This window comes from Gorilla gorilla, chromosome 5 (genome assembly GCF_029281585.2).
Source record: "Gorilla gorilla gorilla isolate KB3781 chromosome 5, NHGRI_mGorGor1-v2.1_pri, whole genome shotgun sequence".
Classification (NCBI taxonomy): domain Eukaryota; kingdom Metazoa; phylum Chordata; class Mammalia; order Primates; family Hominidae; genus Gorilla; species Gorilla gorilla.
Genome location: NC_073229.2, coordinates 17,901,565 through 17,918,784, shown reverse-complemented (window position 1 = coordinate 17,918,784; position 17,220 = coordinate 17,901,565). Strand labels below are relative to the sequence as shown.

The 17,220-nt window shown below is 46.8% G+C and overlaps 2 protein-coding genes and 1 long non-coding RNA gene across 5 annotated transcripts in view; 1 reads left to right on the top strand and 2 right to left on the bottom strand.

Moving 5' to 3' along the window:
- Window positions 1-4,578, bottom strand: part of DUSP22 (dual specificity phosphatase 22) — a 58,960-nt gene extending 54,382 nt beyond the window's left edge. The window contains exon 1 of one of the 2 annotated variants that reach the window (XM_019029925.4): window positions 4,067-4,578. In XM_019029925.4, the coding sequence (XP_018885470.1) occupies window positions 4,067-4,087 (21 nt within the window). In that variant the 5' untranslated portion in view covers window positions 4,088-4,578. The remainder of the gene's footprint in view (window positions 1-4,066) is intronic. The other variant, XM_019029927.4, reaches the window with a different exon arrangement.
- Window positions 4,578-11,611, top strand: LOC129534323 (uncharacterized). Of its 2 annotated transcripts, XR_010134142.1 has the most exons (4): window positions 4,578-5,461; window positions 8,292-8,548; window positions 9,126-11,020; window positions 11,548-11,611. It is a non-coding gene; the product is annotated as an uncharacterized lncRNA (long non-coding RNA). The 2 variants fall into 2 exon arrangements; XR_008680875.2 differs by lacking the exon at window positions 11,548-11,611 and having other exon boundaries at window positions 9,126-11,532.
- Window positions 11,612-12,410: 799 nt separating this feature from the next.
- The window catches only part of LOC129534322 (IQ motif and SEC7 domain-containing protein 3-like), a 153,491-nt gene continuing 148,681 nt past the window's right edge, over window positions 12,411-17,220 (bottom strand). The window contains exons 2-3 of the mRNA XM_055391036.2: window positions 15,050-15,109; window positions 12,411-14,039 (exon numbers count right to left, since the gene is read on the bottom strand). Coding sequence (XP_055247011.1) covers window positions 13,940-14,039; window positions 15,050-15,109 — 160 coding nt within the window. The 3' untranslated portion in view covers window positions 12,411-13,939. The remainder of the gene's footprint in view (window positions 14,040-15,049; window positions 15,110-17,220) is intronic.

Sequence of the window (17,220 nt, the reverse complement as noted above, 5' to 3'; positions counted from 1 at the left end):
ACTTTGAGTCAACTAGGAGTTTTCAAAGGCTCCACAGGAACACGACATTTGCATGCAACACCCTGTTTAGTTTAACCCTAATCTTACCAGAGACATTTACTAGACTAATATCTTAGCAGCGTGGTGAGGCACTCTGCATTGTGGCCGAGCCAGACTGTGGCTTTGAGTCCAGGCTCTGCTACTCACCAGCTGGGTGACCCTGGCAGTTCCCTTAGCCTCTGTGTACAACCAGAAAACAGGCATGAAAATAACAGGATCTACTTCATGGAGTTGTGGCCTACTCTATGTGGTAAACTACTCAAAACACACCATAAACTCATTGGCGATTATAATTTTGGCCAGTGTGGGGCATCTACCTAGGAATTGCACACACAAACAAAAACAATAAAAAAAAAAGTTTTAGTTTCTTGCCTGTAATTACCCCCTTCCTTATCAATGTCAAACATAAAGGAAGAGAGGAGGTGATTTTGGCTATTTGACAAGTAATCGAAGCTATGAGGAGCTTTTCAAGTTACTTTTTAGGAATTTTAAAACTTACTTGGGATGAATTAGCATCTCAGCTCAAAGGAAAGACTTTTCCTATCTTCAAAATCAGTGGAGACTGGGGTCCAAACCCAGTTCTGCCCTGCCTAGCATTACTTATGCTACCTAACCTCTCCAAATCTCCATTCCCCAATCTGGGCAAATATAAGGTCGTTTGACCTCATAGGGCTACCGTGAGGCTGAGATTTTATAAAGTGTTAAAAAAAAAATGGTTCACAACTGTGTTGTTGTTGGATTTTTTTTGTTTTTTTGTTTTTTTTTTTTTTGAAACAGGGTCTTGCTCTGTCGCTCAGGCTGGAGTGTGGTGGCACAATCACGACTCGCTCCAGCCTAGACTTCCCGGGCTGAGGTGATTCTCCCACCTCAGCCTCCCAAGTAGCTGGGACTACAGGCACAAGCCACCACACACTCGGCTGATTGCTTTGTTTTTTTTTGTTTGTTTGTTTGTTTTGTATTTTTGGTAGAAACAGGGTTTTGCCATGTTGCCCAGGCTGGTTCTAAACTCCTGGACTCAAGCAGTCCACCTGCCTCAACCTCCCAAAGTGCTGTGATTACAGGCACGAGCCACCACGCCCAGTCCTGCCTTCATTTCCTCATCTTTAATTTTCTAGAATATAAAAGCCTTTTCCCCCTCCATCTTCTGTATAATCTGCTGCGTACACCTAACGGAAACGGGCACAATATTCTGCCGTACAGGAGACCGGAACGTACTGACAAGAAGAGCCACCACAGGGATGTGAATGATAAAAACTGCTGTCCCAAAGCACTCAGAATGCAGTGTGCACTGTTTAGACCAGAAATGGTCTTTTGCCAAAAATGACCAATGTGTACGAGATTGGAAAGAAATCTTGTCCCAGTAACCTCAGGGCACACACATTCCAAGTTATGTTAGTTCCAAAGACATTGCACATATTTATAAACGTTCTTAGAAAAGGATTTCTAGGGTTAGCACCTTCCACTGATTCTGCAAATCAACCATCCTTCTTTTTTTACAGATGAAGCCTCGTTCCAAGTCACACAGTAATATATGGAAAAGTTCTAGTTAAGGTTCTTAAGTTACTGGCCTCCTGCGATCTACTTTGCCACTAATGAACCTTGTGATTTGGGGTAGTTCCTCCCGATCTCACGTTAAACATGTTTACTGCAGCAGGATTCCTTGCCTGGGCTGAATGCCCCTTCTAGGTCACTTTCATCCCATCTTCTGCTTTCCCCACTTTCCTGAAATTGCCTATTTTATCCTCTGGAGCCTCTACTCCTCCCTACCTTGTGTTTGTTCTCTCTCTCACCCCCACACACATACACACCCTGTGTTGTGCAACACAGCAGCCATTAGCCACAGTGACTATCGAGTACTTCAAATGTGGCTAGTCCAAAATGAGATGTGATTTAGGCATAAAATACACACTAGACGTTGAAGGTTAAGCGATCTGGGGGTCCCGAGATTTTTCCTTTCACAAAGACATAGTAAAAAACCTGGAATCTTCCATGAATAACTTTATATATTGGTTACATGTTGAAACAATAGTTTTAATATATTGTTAAATAAAATATATTATTAAAATTAATTTCACCGGTTTATTTTTTAATGTGGCTACTGGAACATTTTAAGTTACATATATAGCTCGCATCATATTAGTGCTGGACAATGCTGACCTATACTGAAGGTTCTGTGAAGAATCTTTGGGTCATTTACCACTGCACTCCCTTTGCCTCCCTCCCCACCCACTGGCACAACACCTGGCTCATAGTATGTACATAATCAGCAAGTGTTGAAGTAGGGAAGTCTCTAAATCTCTCTATACATATATTTCTTCATTTATACACTGTGAGTCTCTATTCACAAGATAATAAAAGTCAAGAAATTTATTACCCATTTTGAAAGGTAAAAAGTATATGAATATTACTGCTTTTGTTGAAAAGCATGAAAATAACGTTGATCCCTTAGGCAACCATCTGTATTCCTAAATATATTTTTTGAATTGTATTACACAAATACTATAAATTAAATGCTGAAAACGGTGGAGAGTGAACAGCTCAAGTGGGAAAACTGTAGAAACAGCCAAAAGAAAGCTGAGATACCACCACCAGTGGGAAGGCAAACGGAGCCCAAACTTATGATGACCATCTTTATTGTACTGTTTTAATTTAAAAAGCAGAAGGCTCGTGGTGCTGATGGATTCCAGTGCTCATGCGAATATAATACAAGTATTTATCCAAGAGAGAGACAGTCTGTTTCCAAACTTGATCACTCGCCAAAAAAAAAAAAAAAAAAAGTGAATACAATTCTCTTTACCAAAATACCCCAGTATTGATATGCAGGTCCCAAACACACAATAGTTCTTTCACAAACTGGTTAACCAGGACACAATAAACACGACATGCGCATATGAAAAGTTAGCTAGGTTTTCCCTTCCCTACCGTGAATCCGCATTTGCAACACTCCAGCCCCAACACCCAAACCACTGCTGACCCAGTGCTGAGGGACACGAAAAAAAACAGCCACATTGCCACCCCCACCCAGTGTGGAAGCTGACAGCATGCAGAGATGTGGGTGGGTGGAGCACAATGAAAAAGTGAAGCAGAAAGACGACTCATCTAATCCAGGACCATTCAAAGACTTGTAAAAAGGTACTTGTCTTTGTTGCGGGCTTTGTAAAGTCTTGTCAATCCTTCCTTGAAACCAGCCAAGTACCAAGTAACAAAATCCTTAACCTTGTGGTTCACATGAATACACCCCGGCAACTCTCAGCTGCCAGAGCTGGAATCCGGCAACTTCCTTGGACGGGAAAGGCTATCCCACCGCCCGGGAAGTGAGATGCGGGAAACAAAAGAACACAGGGTGGGGCCCAGAAACGGACGGGACAAACGGAGCAACACAGATTTTCTAGAAGGCCTCATGAGCGCAAGCAGCCAGCAACAGGTTGCCCTTGTTGCAGAAGTCACATAACCTAATCAACTCTGAATCTTTTCTCTCCTTCCCACTATCTCGAAACAGCTCAGGACTTAGGACTCTGTTAACTTCTCTGTCCACAAGAAAAACTTCTCTGTGCTCACAGGCACACACACAGAATCTGAGGAGAAAGAGGAAATTACAGAGGACACCCGTTTACTAATGATGTCGGGGGGGGGTGGTGATGCTTCAAGAGCGTAGTTTGGGAGCGAAGAGGAGGGCAAAAAAGAAACCACATCCATTCGGAGCTCAGCTGATCTCTCGGCAGAACAAGTGTCAACGCTTTTAAAGGGCACGGCTTGTTTCAGCCACAAAAACGCACCGGCTGGCAAGGCAGGCGGCTGGGGGCTGCCTACCCGGAAGCCGGCTGGGGTGGGGGCGGGAACACCTCCGAACCCCGACTCCGCAGTCGCCGCCCAGGCGCGCCGCCCCTCCCTCCGCGCCCGTCCCCACCGCGGGAAGGGGCACCCCGGGCTCGAGTCGTCGGGCAGCCGACGCCGGCGAGACGGCAGGGCGTCGGAGAGGAGGCTGGAGAGCGGAGGCAAACCCAGCGCGAACGAGGGAAGACGTTACCTTGTTCATCCCATTCCCCATGGTGGCTGAAGGCGAACGCTAGCGCCCCGGCCGTGTGGTCGCAGGCTCACTATGGCATGCTACAGGGAGGAGGAGGAGCGGCGGGGCGGGCGGGGAGGAGGCGCGCGGGAGGGACTGAGTGCTCGCAGTGTCAACAAGTCAGCGGCAGGGACCGGCCGGGCAACCCAGGGCGCTCCAGAGACCCGGCGTGGAGGGCAGGGCTTTCTGTGCGGCGGCCTAGAACTTCCCGGCGGGAGCCGGGCAGGGGCACCGGAGCCTATGCCGGGAAATGGTCCCGCCTTGCCGGTCCCCGCCCCCGTGCGCACCGGGCAGGCCCAGCGTCCCTCCTCGGTCCGCCCGCCCGCACCCTGGGATTTGTAGTCGGGTTCCTGGCTGCCGCGCCCCACTCCGCCCTCGCGGACCCCGGCTCGCGGCCGCCGGGCGTGGGAGGCACTAGGCTCGGGCTCCCAGGCTGCCGGCCCCGGAGGCCAGAGCGCGTGCGCGGCCCGAGCCGCCCCCGCCGGGACGCCCGAGGCTGCGGGGCGGGGCCTGGCGGACGCGCAGGCGCTGCCCTGACCGGGCGGCTGCGCTCGTCTCGGAGCCCGCTCCAAGGCCGGGGGTCTCCAGATCCCCTTTGGCCTTTTCCCCTGGGGCGACTCCGGGGGCCAGTTACCAGCAGTCGCTACCCAGCCTTGGCTGCCTCCGTGAATCAGGTGCTAATCAGAGGCCTGGTCTCTGGGGGCTCCCCTGCCTGGGTTTTCTGAGTGCGGCAGATTTAGGCTGGGGGATTTCCTGCGGCCCTGCCCCATGCACCAAGACCGAGAAGGCTCGCCTGGTGGGGAGAGGTGGGCTACGTGACTCACCCCGGGGAGGCCTGACCTCCCTACCCTGGGGGGAGCAGATGGCTGGATCTCTGACCTCAGACCTCACGGCCTTCGATGATGTGTGTCCCTTAATGTCTGCATTGTGGTTCTGTCTGGAGTGGATCAATTTCTAAACGGTAGCAGAATTGTTTTGGGTATTCTATCAATGTTATTAAACTCTGAAGTTTCTCTCCAGCGACAGAATCCTTGAGCCAGTGGTTTTTCTTCTTAATTTATGTATCCTCAACAATGTCCTGAACATAGTAGGTGCTTAATAAATATTTGCTGAATGAGTACATGCGTCAGTCTGATGTGCTGGCTCACCCCTGCTGACTTCATTTTATCTTCTTGCTAAGAGAGTTACAGACATGCTGGTCTCCTGTCTGTTCCTTGAGCCTGTCAGGCTTGCTGGGCTGTGCTCTCTATCCAGACACCTGGATCCCCAGCTCTCTGCATACCTGCCTGTTATCACTGAGGTATCAGCCCAAATGTCATCTCTCCTAAGAGGCTTTTCCTAACCACCCAATTCCAGGTTGGTCCTCCAGTCACTATCATATTACTCCGTATTATTGATCGGAAATACATGTATTTGCTTTATTTTTATCTGTCTCACTAGCCAACAACTTTCAGATTAAAAAAAAAAAAGTTGTCTTATTCAGTAATACAGCCATGTGGCCTGGGACAAAATCTAGCGCAAAATAGTGATTTTTAAAATATTTGTCAAATAAATTAATAATTTCTTGTGGCCGAGAAAACGGGTGAGGTTCTGAGGAATGTGAACGTTTGGAAAGAGCTTGTAGACTCCATCTGTCACCATTTCTGTACTTGTACCCCATATCTTCTGGGCAACAAATGGTATCAAAACCCCCCGTGTAGAAAGCCCTCACTCAATATGCGCTTGCATGTTTTCTCTAGGTAGAATGGGACCCAGACCCGGAGTGCCCTTTCTGCCTCTTGTTTGGGGAGAGTGTTCCTTCTTCACTGCCTTCGCTTCCTCTTCTCCCGCCTGCTTCTCAGTCACCTGGACAGCCTGCCCTTTCCCCTCTGCCACACACTGCCATTAAGTAACTGTTTTTACCACCTTCCTGCTTAGAGACAACACAGAATCGTTAGTGGACTGCCTGGGGAATCCCAGTAATCAGCCTCTATTTCTAATTTTTTTTTTTTTTTTTTTTTTTTTTGAGACGGAGTCTCGCTCTGTCGCCCAGGCTGGAGTGCAGTGGCGCAATCTCAGCTCACTGCAAGCTCCGCCTCCCGGGTTCACGCCATTCTCCTGCCTCAGCCTCCCGAGTAGCTGGGACCACAGGCACCCGCCACCACGCCCGGCTAATTTTTTGTATTTTTAGTAGAGACGGGGTTTCACCGTGTTAGCCAGGATGGTCTCGATCTCCTGACCTCGTGATCCGCCCGCCTCGGCCTCCCAGAGTGCTGGGATTACAGGCGTGAGCCACCGCGCCCGGCCCTATTTCTAATTTTTAAGGAGGTCTTGAGCAAGAAGATCAACTTTTCTGAGCTAGCTTTTTTTTTCTCTTTAAAACAAGAGCATTAAACTGTGAATTTTTGAAGCTTCTATCCAGCAACCAATGAATCACTTCTGCAGCCTTCTGCCCTCCTTGGGCCATTCATCCAACAGTCAGATGAACGTTTAAGAACACAACCAGTTCATAAACTGGTACTTGACCATGAATGACAAATTCATACTGATTTTTTTCTTCTGTCATCCACTTGCAATATTTCTCTCTTATTCATACTCTTCTTAAAGATATATTTCTCCAGCTTGGACCATCTGCTTTTCCCCCTAAACTCAGAACCTGCCATGGCTTCCTCCTTACCGTCAAAATCAGCATTCAGTATGGCCTAAAAGGTCCACATGCCCAGAGTTCCTATCAAAATCTCAAATTTTTCTTTTTGGTTAAATAGGAAAAGAGGAGACTATTAACACCAGAAGTCAGAAGAGTAAGATTTAAAAAAAAAAAAAAATTATTGGTTTTGGCTGGGCGTGGTGGCTCAAGCCTGTAATCCCAGCACTTTGGGAGGCCGAGGCGGGCCGATCACCTAAGGTCAGGAGTTCTCGACCAGCCTGGCCAACATGGCAAAATCCCGTCTCTACTGAAAATACAAACATTAGCCGGGCGTGGTGGCGTGTGCCTGTAAAACCAGCTACCCGGGAGGCTGAGGCAGGAGAATCGCTGGAACCCAGGAGGCAGAGGCTGCAGTGAGCCAAGATTGTGCCACTTCACTTCTGCCTGGGCAACAGGGCAAGACTCCGTCTCAAAAAAAAAAAAAAAAATCATTGATTCTGTGGGGTTGGGGGGTTTCCCACAAGAGACTCGCTGTACTCTCCTCCACCCTAACCCTGAACACCTCTCTTTATTATAATAATAATTCCCAGTTGTTCATGTCTTGCAGTTCTATGACTTTTACTCTCTAGCTCTTGATTATGGAAAGAAAGGAAGAAAGGAAACTCTTCAACAAAGCTGGCGTATTTCACATCCATAGTAGAATCTCTATTCATTTGTGCTTTATCTCACTCATAAAAATTTTAAGGCATCACAAGCCCGGTGGATTTTCACACTATGTAAGATTTTTACTTCCACTTTTCTTCTTGTTATTTTCTTCCTCTCAGTTCTGCCAACATCACAAATTTTGGCAACAACTCCGAAAGAAGTCAAGCCTTCATGTGTGCACAATAAGGAATGGTCTACAGAGTGTGTAGGATAGCTGAGTCCATACTTACACATGGTTAAGGATAACTGGTTAATAGTGTTTTTAGTGAGCAATAACCTTAAACTTTAAGGTGGTGGTGTTTAAAAGCCCGCAAGCAGAAGCTCAACCATTAGAGTTAGCCAAATCATTATAGGTGTTAGTGATAATTTCAGAGCATCAAGATTAACCTCTACCCAACAGAGAAGTAATTATGTAATCTTCACTGGCCTCTTGAACATATTGCAGTCCAGGGTTTCTCAACCTCGGCAAAACTGACATTTGAGGCTGGATACATTTTTGTTCTAGAGGGCTGTCCTGTGCACTGCAGAATGTTCAGAAGCATCCCTGACTTCTGCTCATTACATTCCAGTAGCACCCTCTCAGTCATGACAATCAGAAATGTCTCCAATCCCCTCTCCTCAATAATCAGCTAAATCTACACTAATAGATCGTGTTAGTTCTCTGCAGAATTCTTAAGCCACAATTGTTCATTATTAACAAATTAAGAACAAGAAGTTAAAATGAAGAGCTAATCTAGCCAAAGTGTGACTAAAAGTAAAAGAAAGTGAGAATCTAGTGAATTGTGGAAAGAAGAAAAAAGGTGGAACCTGGAACTACGGAAGCAAAAGCACAAATCATTTTCTCTGTTTGTCCAGCATTGTCCAGAGAGAGGCTGCCCGGTTGAATACCTGAGTTCTCAAGGCCATGCAGAACAGCCTGACCATGAGGATGGGCCCCTGTGGTATACGACCTCAACTCTTCAAAGGTCACAATTTCCAGCCTTCCAAGCAGTCTTCTAATTATGAACTTGGTTTCCTCCTTTCACTGAAGAGATTTGCGGGGCTCAGATCTCAGCACGGATATCTGGAGAGTGTGGGGTCAGGGAAGAGCAGCAAGAGGAATGGATATCCAGGTAAGTGAGCGGGAGGGCAGAGAATTTGGGAGCAGGTAAAGGGAAAATGTTCTCAGGCATTTAGTTGGGAGTCAACAAAAGTCTGTGGACAGAGTTCCTGGGAGGATTGGCAGAGGCTTGCAGGAATGAAGTTATCAGGCAGATTATAAAACAGTGCCAAGCAAAGGGGAAATAAGACAGAGCCCTGGTTCCTAAAATTTGGAGGTCACATTATTATCAGCCTGCAGGTCAGAACATACGTGCCTGTGTATTCTCAGGACAACTGTTGTTTTCCCCCAAATGGTAGCTGCCTAAGGGCAGAGACCAGTTGTTGATCAATCTCAGTATCCAGCATCTAAGATAGTCCCTAGTGTGTGGGGAACTATGTAGATGTTTGTTGATTTAGAAAAGAAACACATCTGGGAGGCTGTTGAATTTGTCCAGGCATAAGGATCACAAATAACTCATCCTTTGATATGCCAGAGACTCCATCAATACTGCATCTCCTCATGTTTCCTTTTCTTGAGCAATGTAGTTTCCGTGGGAGATGGCTCTCTAGGAGTGACCAGAATCCTGTTGTCTTTTGTTTCTGAAACAGATACAGGGCACACTCAACAGAGAGAGAGAGAGAGAGAGGAGATAGAGGAGAGAGTCCTTGCACACAATGCTTCCGTGTGTTGCTGTACTCCACCCCTTGGTCTACAGCCATAGCTGTACTTGGCAGAGCACAATACTCTCTGTGGCTCTGCCTCTTGGCATCATGTTGTTCTTTGATCTTTGGTAAGAAACCATGCCTGACTTATGCATGGCCATCATGGAAGTTGCTTGTGTTCATTTTCCGTGTGTGGAATGGTCTGACTTGGCCCATCTACTTCCCTGTCTCTACAAAGGAAGGTCTACCTGGGACAACAAACTAGGCCCTTAAAACTTTTCATGGTTTAAAAACGAAACAAAACAAAAACAACATTTTATGGTTGATGACTCCAGCCCAAAACAGTTAACAAAATCTGAACCACGAATGCCTTTTTAATCTCAGGAGAATAATCATCATTTTCATTAGTGTTTGACAGGACTCCTGTAAGACAAGAGCTTGGGCATTGCTTCCTCAGCCTAACTTGCCTGGGCGGAAGGAGACATGGCCAGAAGGTCTTACCATTTGCCTTGTATGTGGTACTCTTTCTGAGGTCTCCAACTCTCTTAAAATCCTATTCAAAATGATCATGTGGACTGCAATCTCGTGGACAGCAGGAAATGGACCCGAAGTGTCCCTGCACAGAGGGTCCTAATCATCTGTGCTTGCTGCACCTGCACCATCAGCTACCCTCTCTGAGGCACACTTCTCCTTCTTCAAATGCCTGCAGGGACCAGGGGGCAGCCCAGAAGTGAAGACAGAAGGGAGGACAGCAAGGGAAGCCCCAGCTCAAAGAAGTGACTGGGCTAGGGCGGCCCTCCTTAAAGATGCTTCTGCCTGCCTGCCGAGTGTCACTGTTGAGCTCTTCCCTAGTGCAGAGCTTTGCACTGCTTTCGTTTGTTTTTGTTATTCACTCTTTCATGCAAAACTGAAATTGAACTGGATCTGAAGACACTGAAAAATGTCTGGGTAGGGGGCTGCAGGGAGCAGGGGTTTTCCTGAGAGAATGGAATGTCCCATGAGAAATTTCACTTACCATGAGAGGGGAAGTCCGTTTTGTATGACATGATATAACACTGTCATTATAAACTCTCCGTTGGTTTCACATGTGTTAATATTTATCATTCTTTTGATTAGTTATTCATCAAGAAAACCCTGTGAATTCTGAAAAAATCATCATGTATCAAGGGTTCCTCAGGCTAGATGATGGACCCAGGATCATTTTCTCTATTCTTTGCAACAGAGAGCTTGCTTTTTATTTTTATTTATTTATTTTTTTAACCAGACACCACTTGGTCTGCAGGTGAGGAGCTGTCCTTGCCCACATGAGACAATCTCATCTGAAGCAACAACCTGGTACCAGGATATCATGTTTACTCATGAGAATACCATCGACCATTGACCTTCAAGTGAAGGTTGATCTGTACTTTTTTTTTTTTTAAGACAGAGTCTCACTCTGTCCCCAAGGCTGGAATGAAGTGGTGCTATCTTGGCTCACTGCAACCTCTGCCTCCTGGGTTCAAGCAATTCTTGTGCCTCAGTCTCCCCAGTAGCTGGGATTACAAGGGCATGCCAACACTCCCTGCTAATTTTTTATATTTTTAGTAGAGACAGGGTTTCACCATGTTGCCTAGGCTGGTCTTGAACTCCTGAGCTCAGGCAATCCACCCACCTCGGCCTCCCAGAGTGCTGAGATTACAGGTGTGAGCCACCGTGCCTGGTCTGACCTGTGCTTTTCACCTTCTCTGCACACCTGTGTGCCCTTTCTACATGGGGCCTCAACTCCAAACCCCACAAACAACAACTAACATGAGGACAACTGCTGGGAAGAGGCTGAAGCAATTGCAGCATGATCACATAAGGTTGGGATAGATTTCTTTCTCATCTCTCATATGCCCCTTGCAAAAAATAGGGGGGCAGAAAAGTCTGGGGCTAAGCTTGCCCTGTTTCATCAATGTACAGTTTGCATTACTGAACAGACTAGAACAATGTGTCAATGTAAAAACATTTATATTTGGCTTAAATGACAACAGTTTATCTGCCCTCCCTCCCCAAAATACAAAGCAGTACCTATCTTACCTCTGATGTAATTAAAGTGTCCATGATGGTAACTTTTCCCAAGCAAAGCCACAGTCTGTCTTAAAGGTGAGATGAGATCTTTATCTCTACAGACAGAAAATGTTGTAACTTTTAAATGGCAGTTCACCTCCTGCTTGTTGAGGTTTACAGGGCAGCTTAACAGGTGGGTAGGTGCAGTGGATGGGCAGAGAGATAACTGATATATAAGACAGAGAGATATGTGGACATATTTTCTTACTGTAGTGCTTTTAAAAATATGTACAATTTAAAATAAACTTTTGCTTTCAAAATTTCACAATTTTTGTTGCAGTGATAACCACCAAGCCAAAGGGACAGGAAGCTCTCGGCATTGTTGGTGTTTTACTCGAGCCATGGTATGAAGCTTCTTTTTGGTCTAAAAGTATGTGTTTTTAGTAATAGCAACTCTAGAACTTCAGAGGCAGTGTAAGTGTTGGTTCTAATTGGTAACATTACATATCTGAGTATCACAGGGCTGCGGAAGTAAGACATCTAATCAAGTGCTTGCAGAACAACTGCTTTGAAAGAGAACATGCTTTCTTCTAGTTGTGGATTAAGTGCAACTCTTTCACAGACTTAACAATAATAATCCCTTGGCCTTCTTTTTCTGTTTTCTTAAATATATGGTTTTAGTTGTATCGGTTAGTTTCTATTTAATTTGGTAGAATTTCTTATTTCTAAAATGTTTAGTCACCATATTAAAAGGGGGCATAATCTTCTATTTGGTATAAAAGCGTCTATGCTATGGTTTGCCCAGGATTTTCCTGATTTTGACACTGAAAGTTCTGTGTCCCAGGAACCCCTTTAGTTATGAGCAATGTGGGGCAGTTGGTTACCCTCAACTGTGGTATATTTTGGTGAAATATACTTTAGCTTTAATGAGAAAAAGACAATTGTCATTTAAACACCATCCTCTTTAGGTACAAATAATTCCCTGTGTGAGATGTTGAAGGAGAGCAGCTGCCTCCCATTGCTGGGCAGGGCCAGGCACACTCAGCTGCTTGGAACACATGGCAGGAACGCATTTCTGCTCAAGGCTTGGATCAGGCAATTGACGCTTTCCAGAAGGGAAATAATGGCTGAGGAAACGTCGATGTCAATATTTCTTCATGGAGAAAAGCACATTTTGATCTTTTCCTCAAACAAGTCAATAAGGTATCAGGTTCTATTTGAATCTTTTCCCTGGAAAACATCTTACAATTATGAGAGTCTAATAACTTTTTCTCGTAACATTAAATTGAGGCAATTCCAATGCTTCAAACAGTATTTATTTAAAAGGAGATGGACAGCCTCCTAAAAGTTGTTAGATTTTCATGAAATGGAGAGGCTGAGTGCATCAATGCATTGGTAATTAATCACTTTTAATTTCCCCTCTTAAGTCTCCTCCTTCATACTGTCCCTCAGCCCAGGTAGCTCTCCAGGTAACAGGGCTTCACAAGCCCTGTGCACATTCTCTATCTCCAAGCATTAAGGGGTCTTTTTAATTCATTCAACCAACATTTTTTGAGAACCTCCTATGTTCTAGGCATTGTGCTAGTAACTGGGGTTACAGAAATAACAACCTGCCCCACTCTTAACTCGGTGATGCTTTATAAGTTCATGGGAAAGAGGGACCCACACGTAAGTGATTTCCGTGTCATGAAGTATACTCTGAGTTTGTAAAACTTGCTTTGGGAACTTAGAGGAAGCCATGCTTAGAACTGCCTCAGCTGACTCTTCCTCTCCGTGAAAACAAGCATCCTTACCTTTCTGTACTGCTGTGAAGTTATTTCAAACATACATACTTATATGTGTTTCCAGATGAACAACTTTGGTTATTTAGGGCAAAGAATATGATTGGCCTGTCTTGGGCAGTTCTGGAGCTCTTGGTTTATGAAGTGTCGCTTCCAAAGGGGCCATATGTAGGGAGTGATGCAGGTGCCGTATGCCAAGTGGAAGGACCATATGACTGTGCTCCTGCTTCTCAGCCGCAGCTGATTTGGTGAATTTCCACCTTTCACTGTGCCCACCCCTTCCCTTCTCCCTTTATATGGGGTGCTCACAAGTACCATTTCTGAGAACAGCCTTTGAATTTAGAAAGGCTACAAATCTATAAAAGTGGCATAATTCTATGAATACAGGTTTGGAACGTTTTAGTCATGAAGGGAAACCTTTTCCTCTTGAGGAAAACTCAGCCTCAAGAGATAGATGGTTGGCAATGAGCTATATCAGCAAATCAAATTTGACATGTATTGAAGAAGATCAAATTGTAGAGCGTGAAAGGCCCTTGAAGATCATCAGATGCTAGTCTAAGCCACTTAGCAACGGAGGTATTAAATGATTTTTCACGGCCACACGAATCGACAGAATCGGAAAATATTTGCTGTCCAGAGTCCCTCCTCACTACAAAGGCCCCTCCTCTGGGGCTCCCCCTACCTTTCCACTGTCTAGCAACTAAAGGGTGAACACCAGGCACAGCTTGGGAGCCTTCAGGCTTTAAACCCCACTCCTGCTCCAAGCTGCTTTGTGTTTGCTCAGTATCCATGGTATCGTGATATTTTGAGCATCTCCCCCGGCAGGCTGAGTACAATTCCAGCAGGAGGTGAGGACAGCAACCACTGCTTCTGGTGGGAGGAGGGATGTGAGCAGCCACACAAAGGCTGGAGTCGGAGGATGTTCTGGAAAGCAGGAGGCGGTGGTCATGGTCACGGCAGGAGCAGGAGAATTTGAAGGTCGTTTGAGGCCAAGTAAGGATGCCTTGCTTCCCACATCCCTCTGAGCATCATGAGATGAACAGGAGCAGGACTGTAGGGGAAGAAGTGGAAGCAAGAGATCCCCAGGAGCCGTTTCCCAGTCCACAACACCCAGTGCTCGGGAGGCTGGAGAGAATGCTGGGGAGAGTGGCGCCAGAAGCCATCGTCAATGATGGCATTGAACTGAACACCTGGCGCCCGCTCTACATACATCAGACCCCGGGCAAGGCCCTGCGGGTGCACAAAGAGCAAGGCATGGTTTCTGCCTCCAAGGAACCTGCACCTCCATAGGGAGCACAGAGCTGCATGCCCAGGTGTTCAGGGCAGGAGAAAGAAAGTGGCCCAGGGTACTCGCGGCCAAGGCACCATCAGGTGTCCCAGCAGCAGCAAATGAAACTCCAGTCAGACAGCTGAAGCACCTTCAGTGAGGAATCACTTCATGAATCACATGGCAGGGTGAAGAGAACCCAGAGGAGCCCTGGGCTTGGAGACCAGACAGTGGGAAGCCATGACCATCGTAGGCCTGAAGGGGCGGAGGAAGAACAGCCTCGTTGGAGCCCAGTGGCCGCTGGAGCCACGGCAGGGGGGCCACCTGCGGAGTAGGTGGGGATCTCTAGGGGCTGAGTTGAGTCCCTCTTCCCCAAATTCCTATGAAGCACCTCAGAATGTGAGTGCATTTGGAGATCGGGCCTTTCAAAAGGTAAGTCAGGTCAAATGAGGCCATCAGGGTGGCCTGGACTCAATCCGACTAATGTCCTTACAAGAAGAAGAGGTGGGGACACAGAGACACAGAGGGAAGCCCATGTGAGGACACAGGGAGAATGAGCCAAGGAGAGAGGCCTCAGAGGAAACGCACTCTGCCTACACCTGCCTCTTGAATTTCCAGCCTCCAGCCTCACAGACTGTGAGTAAATAATTGTTGTTTATGCCACCGAGTCTGTAGTGCCTCACAAACTAATGGAGGGAGAGACACACCTGCTGCCACAGATACAGCTTGATCATGGACAGCATGGGGAAGAAACGCCCTGGCCTTTTTCAACCTTATCCAAATGCCACACCCACCTGGAAGCCAGCAAAGGAGTCCAACTGATGTCTTCCATATGCGCCAAGCTCCCAGGACACCTGTGGGGCAAAGAGAGAGGGAACATAAACAGGGAGGGAAAAAATAATCTGCAAAGGCATCCAGTCAGGTATTGAGAAATCAAGACAGGCTGCATGGAGGAGGTGAATCGTGAATGGAGTCTGGAATAACAAATGAGTTAATATGAGTAAGGCACTTAGAATCCTACTTGTCCTACAATAAGAGGTATCTGTGTCATTTTTACCACATATTGATATTTATTACTACTTCTAATTCCTCCTAGAAATACTGGAAGGTTGGTATTATTTTCTCCTTTTTACAGATAAGAACGTTAGGCTCAGGGAGGCTGAGCAAATGGCTAAGCCGGGATCCACACTCAGGCCTGCCTGGCTCCAGAGCCACCAGTCCAGGCTGCATCCCAAGAGGAAAAATCCCTCAGCCAGAGGAGGAAGCCTGGGTGAAGGGCAGTTCCGGAGCAGGGTGTTGCAGACTCAGAGGCGTGGTGGCGAGAGAGATGGGCACCTTTGGGGACCCGAGGTGGTACACCAAGGTGGGACTACAGAGTGCAGCATGGGGAGAGGCAGGAAGCGAGCAGAAGGGAGGCAGGGACAGATGACGATCATCCTCTCCTGCCTTGCCAGAAGCTGATACTCCTCCCAGGGAGCTTGGGAAGCCTTCCTGGGATTCATATTTTAGATTGAACATCTTGAGGGCAGTTTAGAGGATGTCATATTCTAGCAAGTAAGACTGAAGGCGGGGAGATCAGTTAGAAGACCTTTACAGAAAGCCAGGTAAAAAATAATGAGGACCTTAACCAAAGATGGGCCGTGGGGAAGGGGGACTGAAGGGTGCTGGTGGAGGAAGCCACAGACTGCAAGATGTGCAGGACTTGAAACTCACTGGATTTGGGAAATGGGGAGGAGGAAGACGCAAAGGGTAACTCTGGGTTCCTGGCTTAGGGAACTTCATGGATGGCGGCGCCCTTCCCAAAGGCTGGGAGCAGAGGAGGAGGAACCTGTTAAGTGAGAAAATGATGATTGCTGCCCAGACACCTGAGTTTCAGGTGCCTCTGGGTTACCCAAGCAGAAAAGACAGAGCCAAATTCCATGAGAAAACACAGCAAACCCAACAACAACTTAAATTTTGTTAAGTGTCTTACAGCAAAATCACAAGATTTTGATTGCTCTAAAAATGATTATTTGTCCCACCTTTGGGGGCAGTGAAAGCACATGCCACCATGAGTAGGTCATCGCTATAAGCATGTTACTTTAATAATTTTAAAATAAGCAGCTGAATTCTAATTTTGCAAAAAATACTTAAATAAGCATTGGAAGATAAAAAGGTAAGAGTGAACGATGAATAAGACAGAGTCTTCGAGGAAGAGCTGATGGCGGAGTCACAAAACTGAAACAAAGGGTGGCTACAGAGGATGGAGTGCCGAGGCCCGGCGCGGCGGCTCACACCTGTAATCCCAGCACTTAGGAGGCCGAGGCGGGCGGATCACGAGGTCAGGAGATCAAGACCATCCTGGCTAACACGGTGAAACCCCGTCTCTACTAAAAATACAAAAAATTAGCTAGGCGTAGTGGCGGGCGCCTGTTGTCCCAGCTGCTCGGGAGGCTGAGGCAGGAGAATGGCGTGAACCCAGGAGGCGGAGCTTGCAGTGAGCCGAGATCGCACCACTGCACTCCAGCCTGGGCAACAGAGCGAGACTCCGTCTCAAAAAAAAAAAAAAAAAAAAAACGATGGAGTGCTGAGTGCAAAATCAAAATGGACGTGGTAGATACTGAGGTTCCCACCTGAACACCTATATGACGATGATGGCTACTTCTGTTAAGTCAGGTCAAATGAGGCCATCAGGGTGGCCTGGATCCAATCTGACTAATGTCCTTACAAGAAGAAGAGGTGGGGACACAGAGACACAGAGGGAAGCCCATGTGAGGACACAGGGAGAATGAGCCAAGGAGAGAGGCCTTAGAAGAAACACACTCTGCCTACACCTGCCTCTTGAACTTCCAGCCTCCGGCCTCACAGACAGCCTCACTGAGAGCCACTTCCAGTCCTGTTGTCAGCAGTGGAAGGTAATGCTGGGCGTAAAGGCCAGATGAAGGCAAGGACTCTTAAATTTCACTGGCAGAGTGAATTATACATG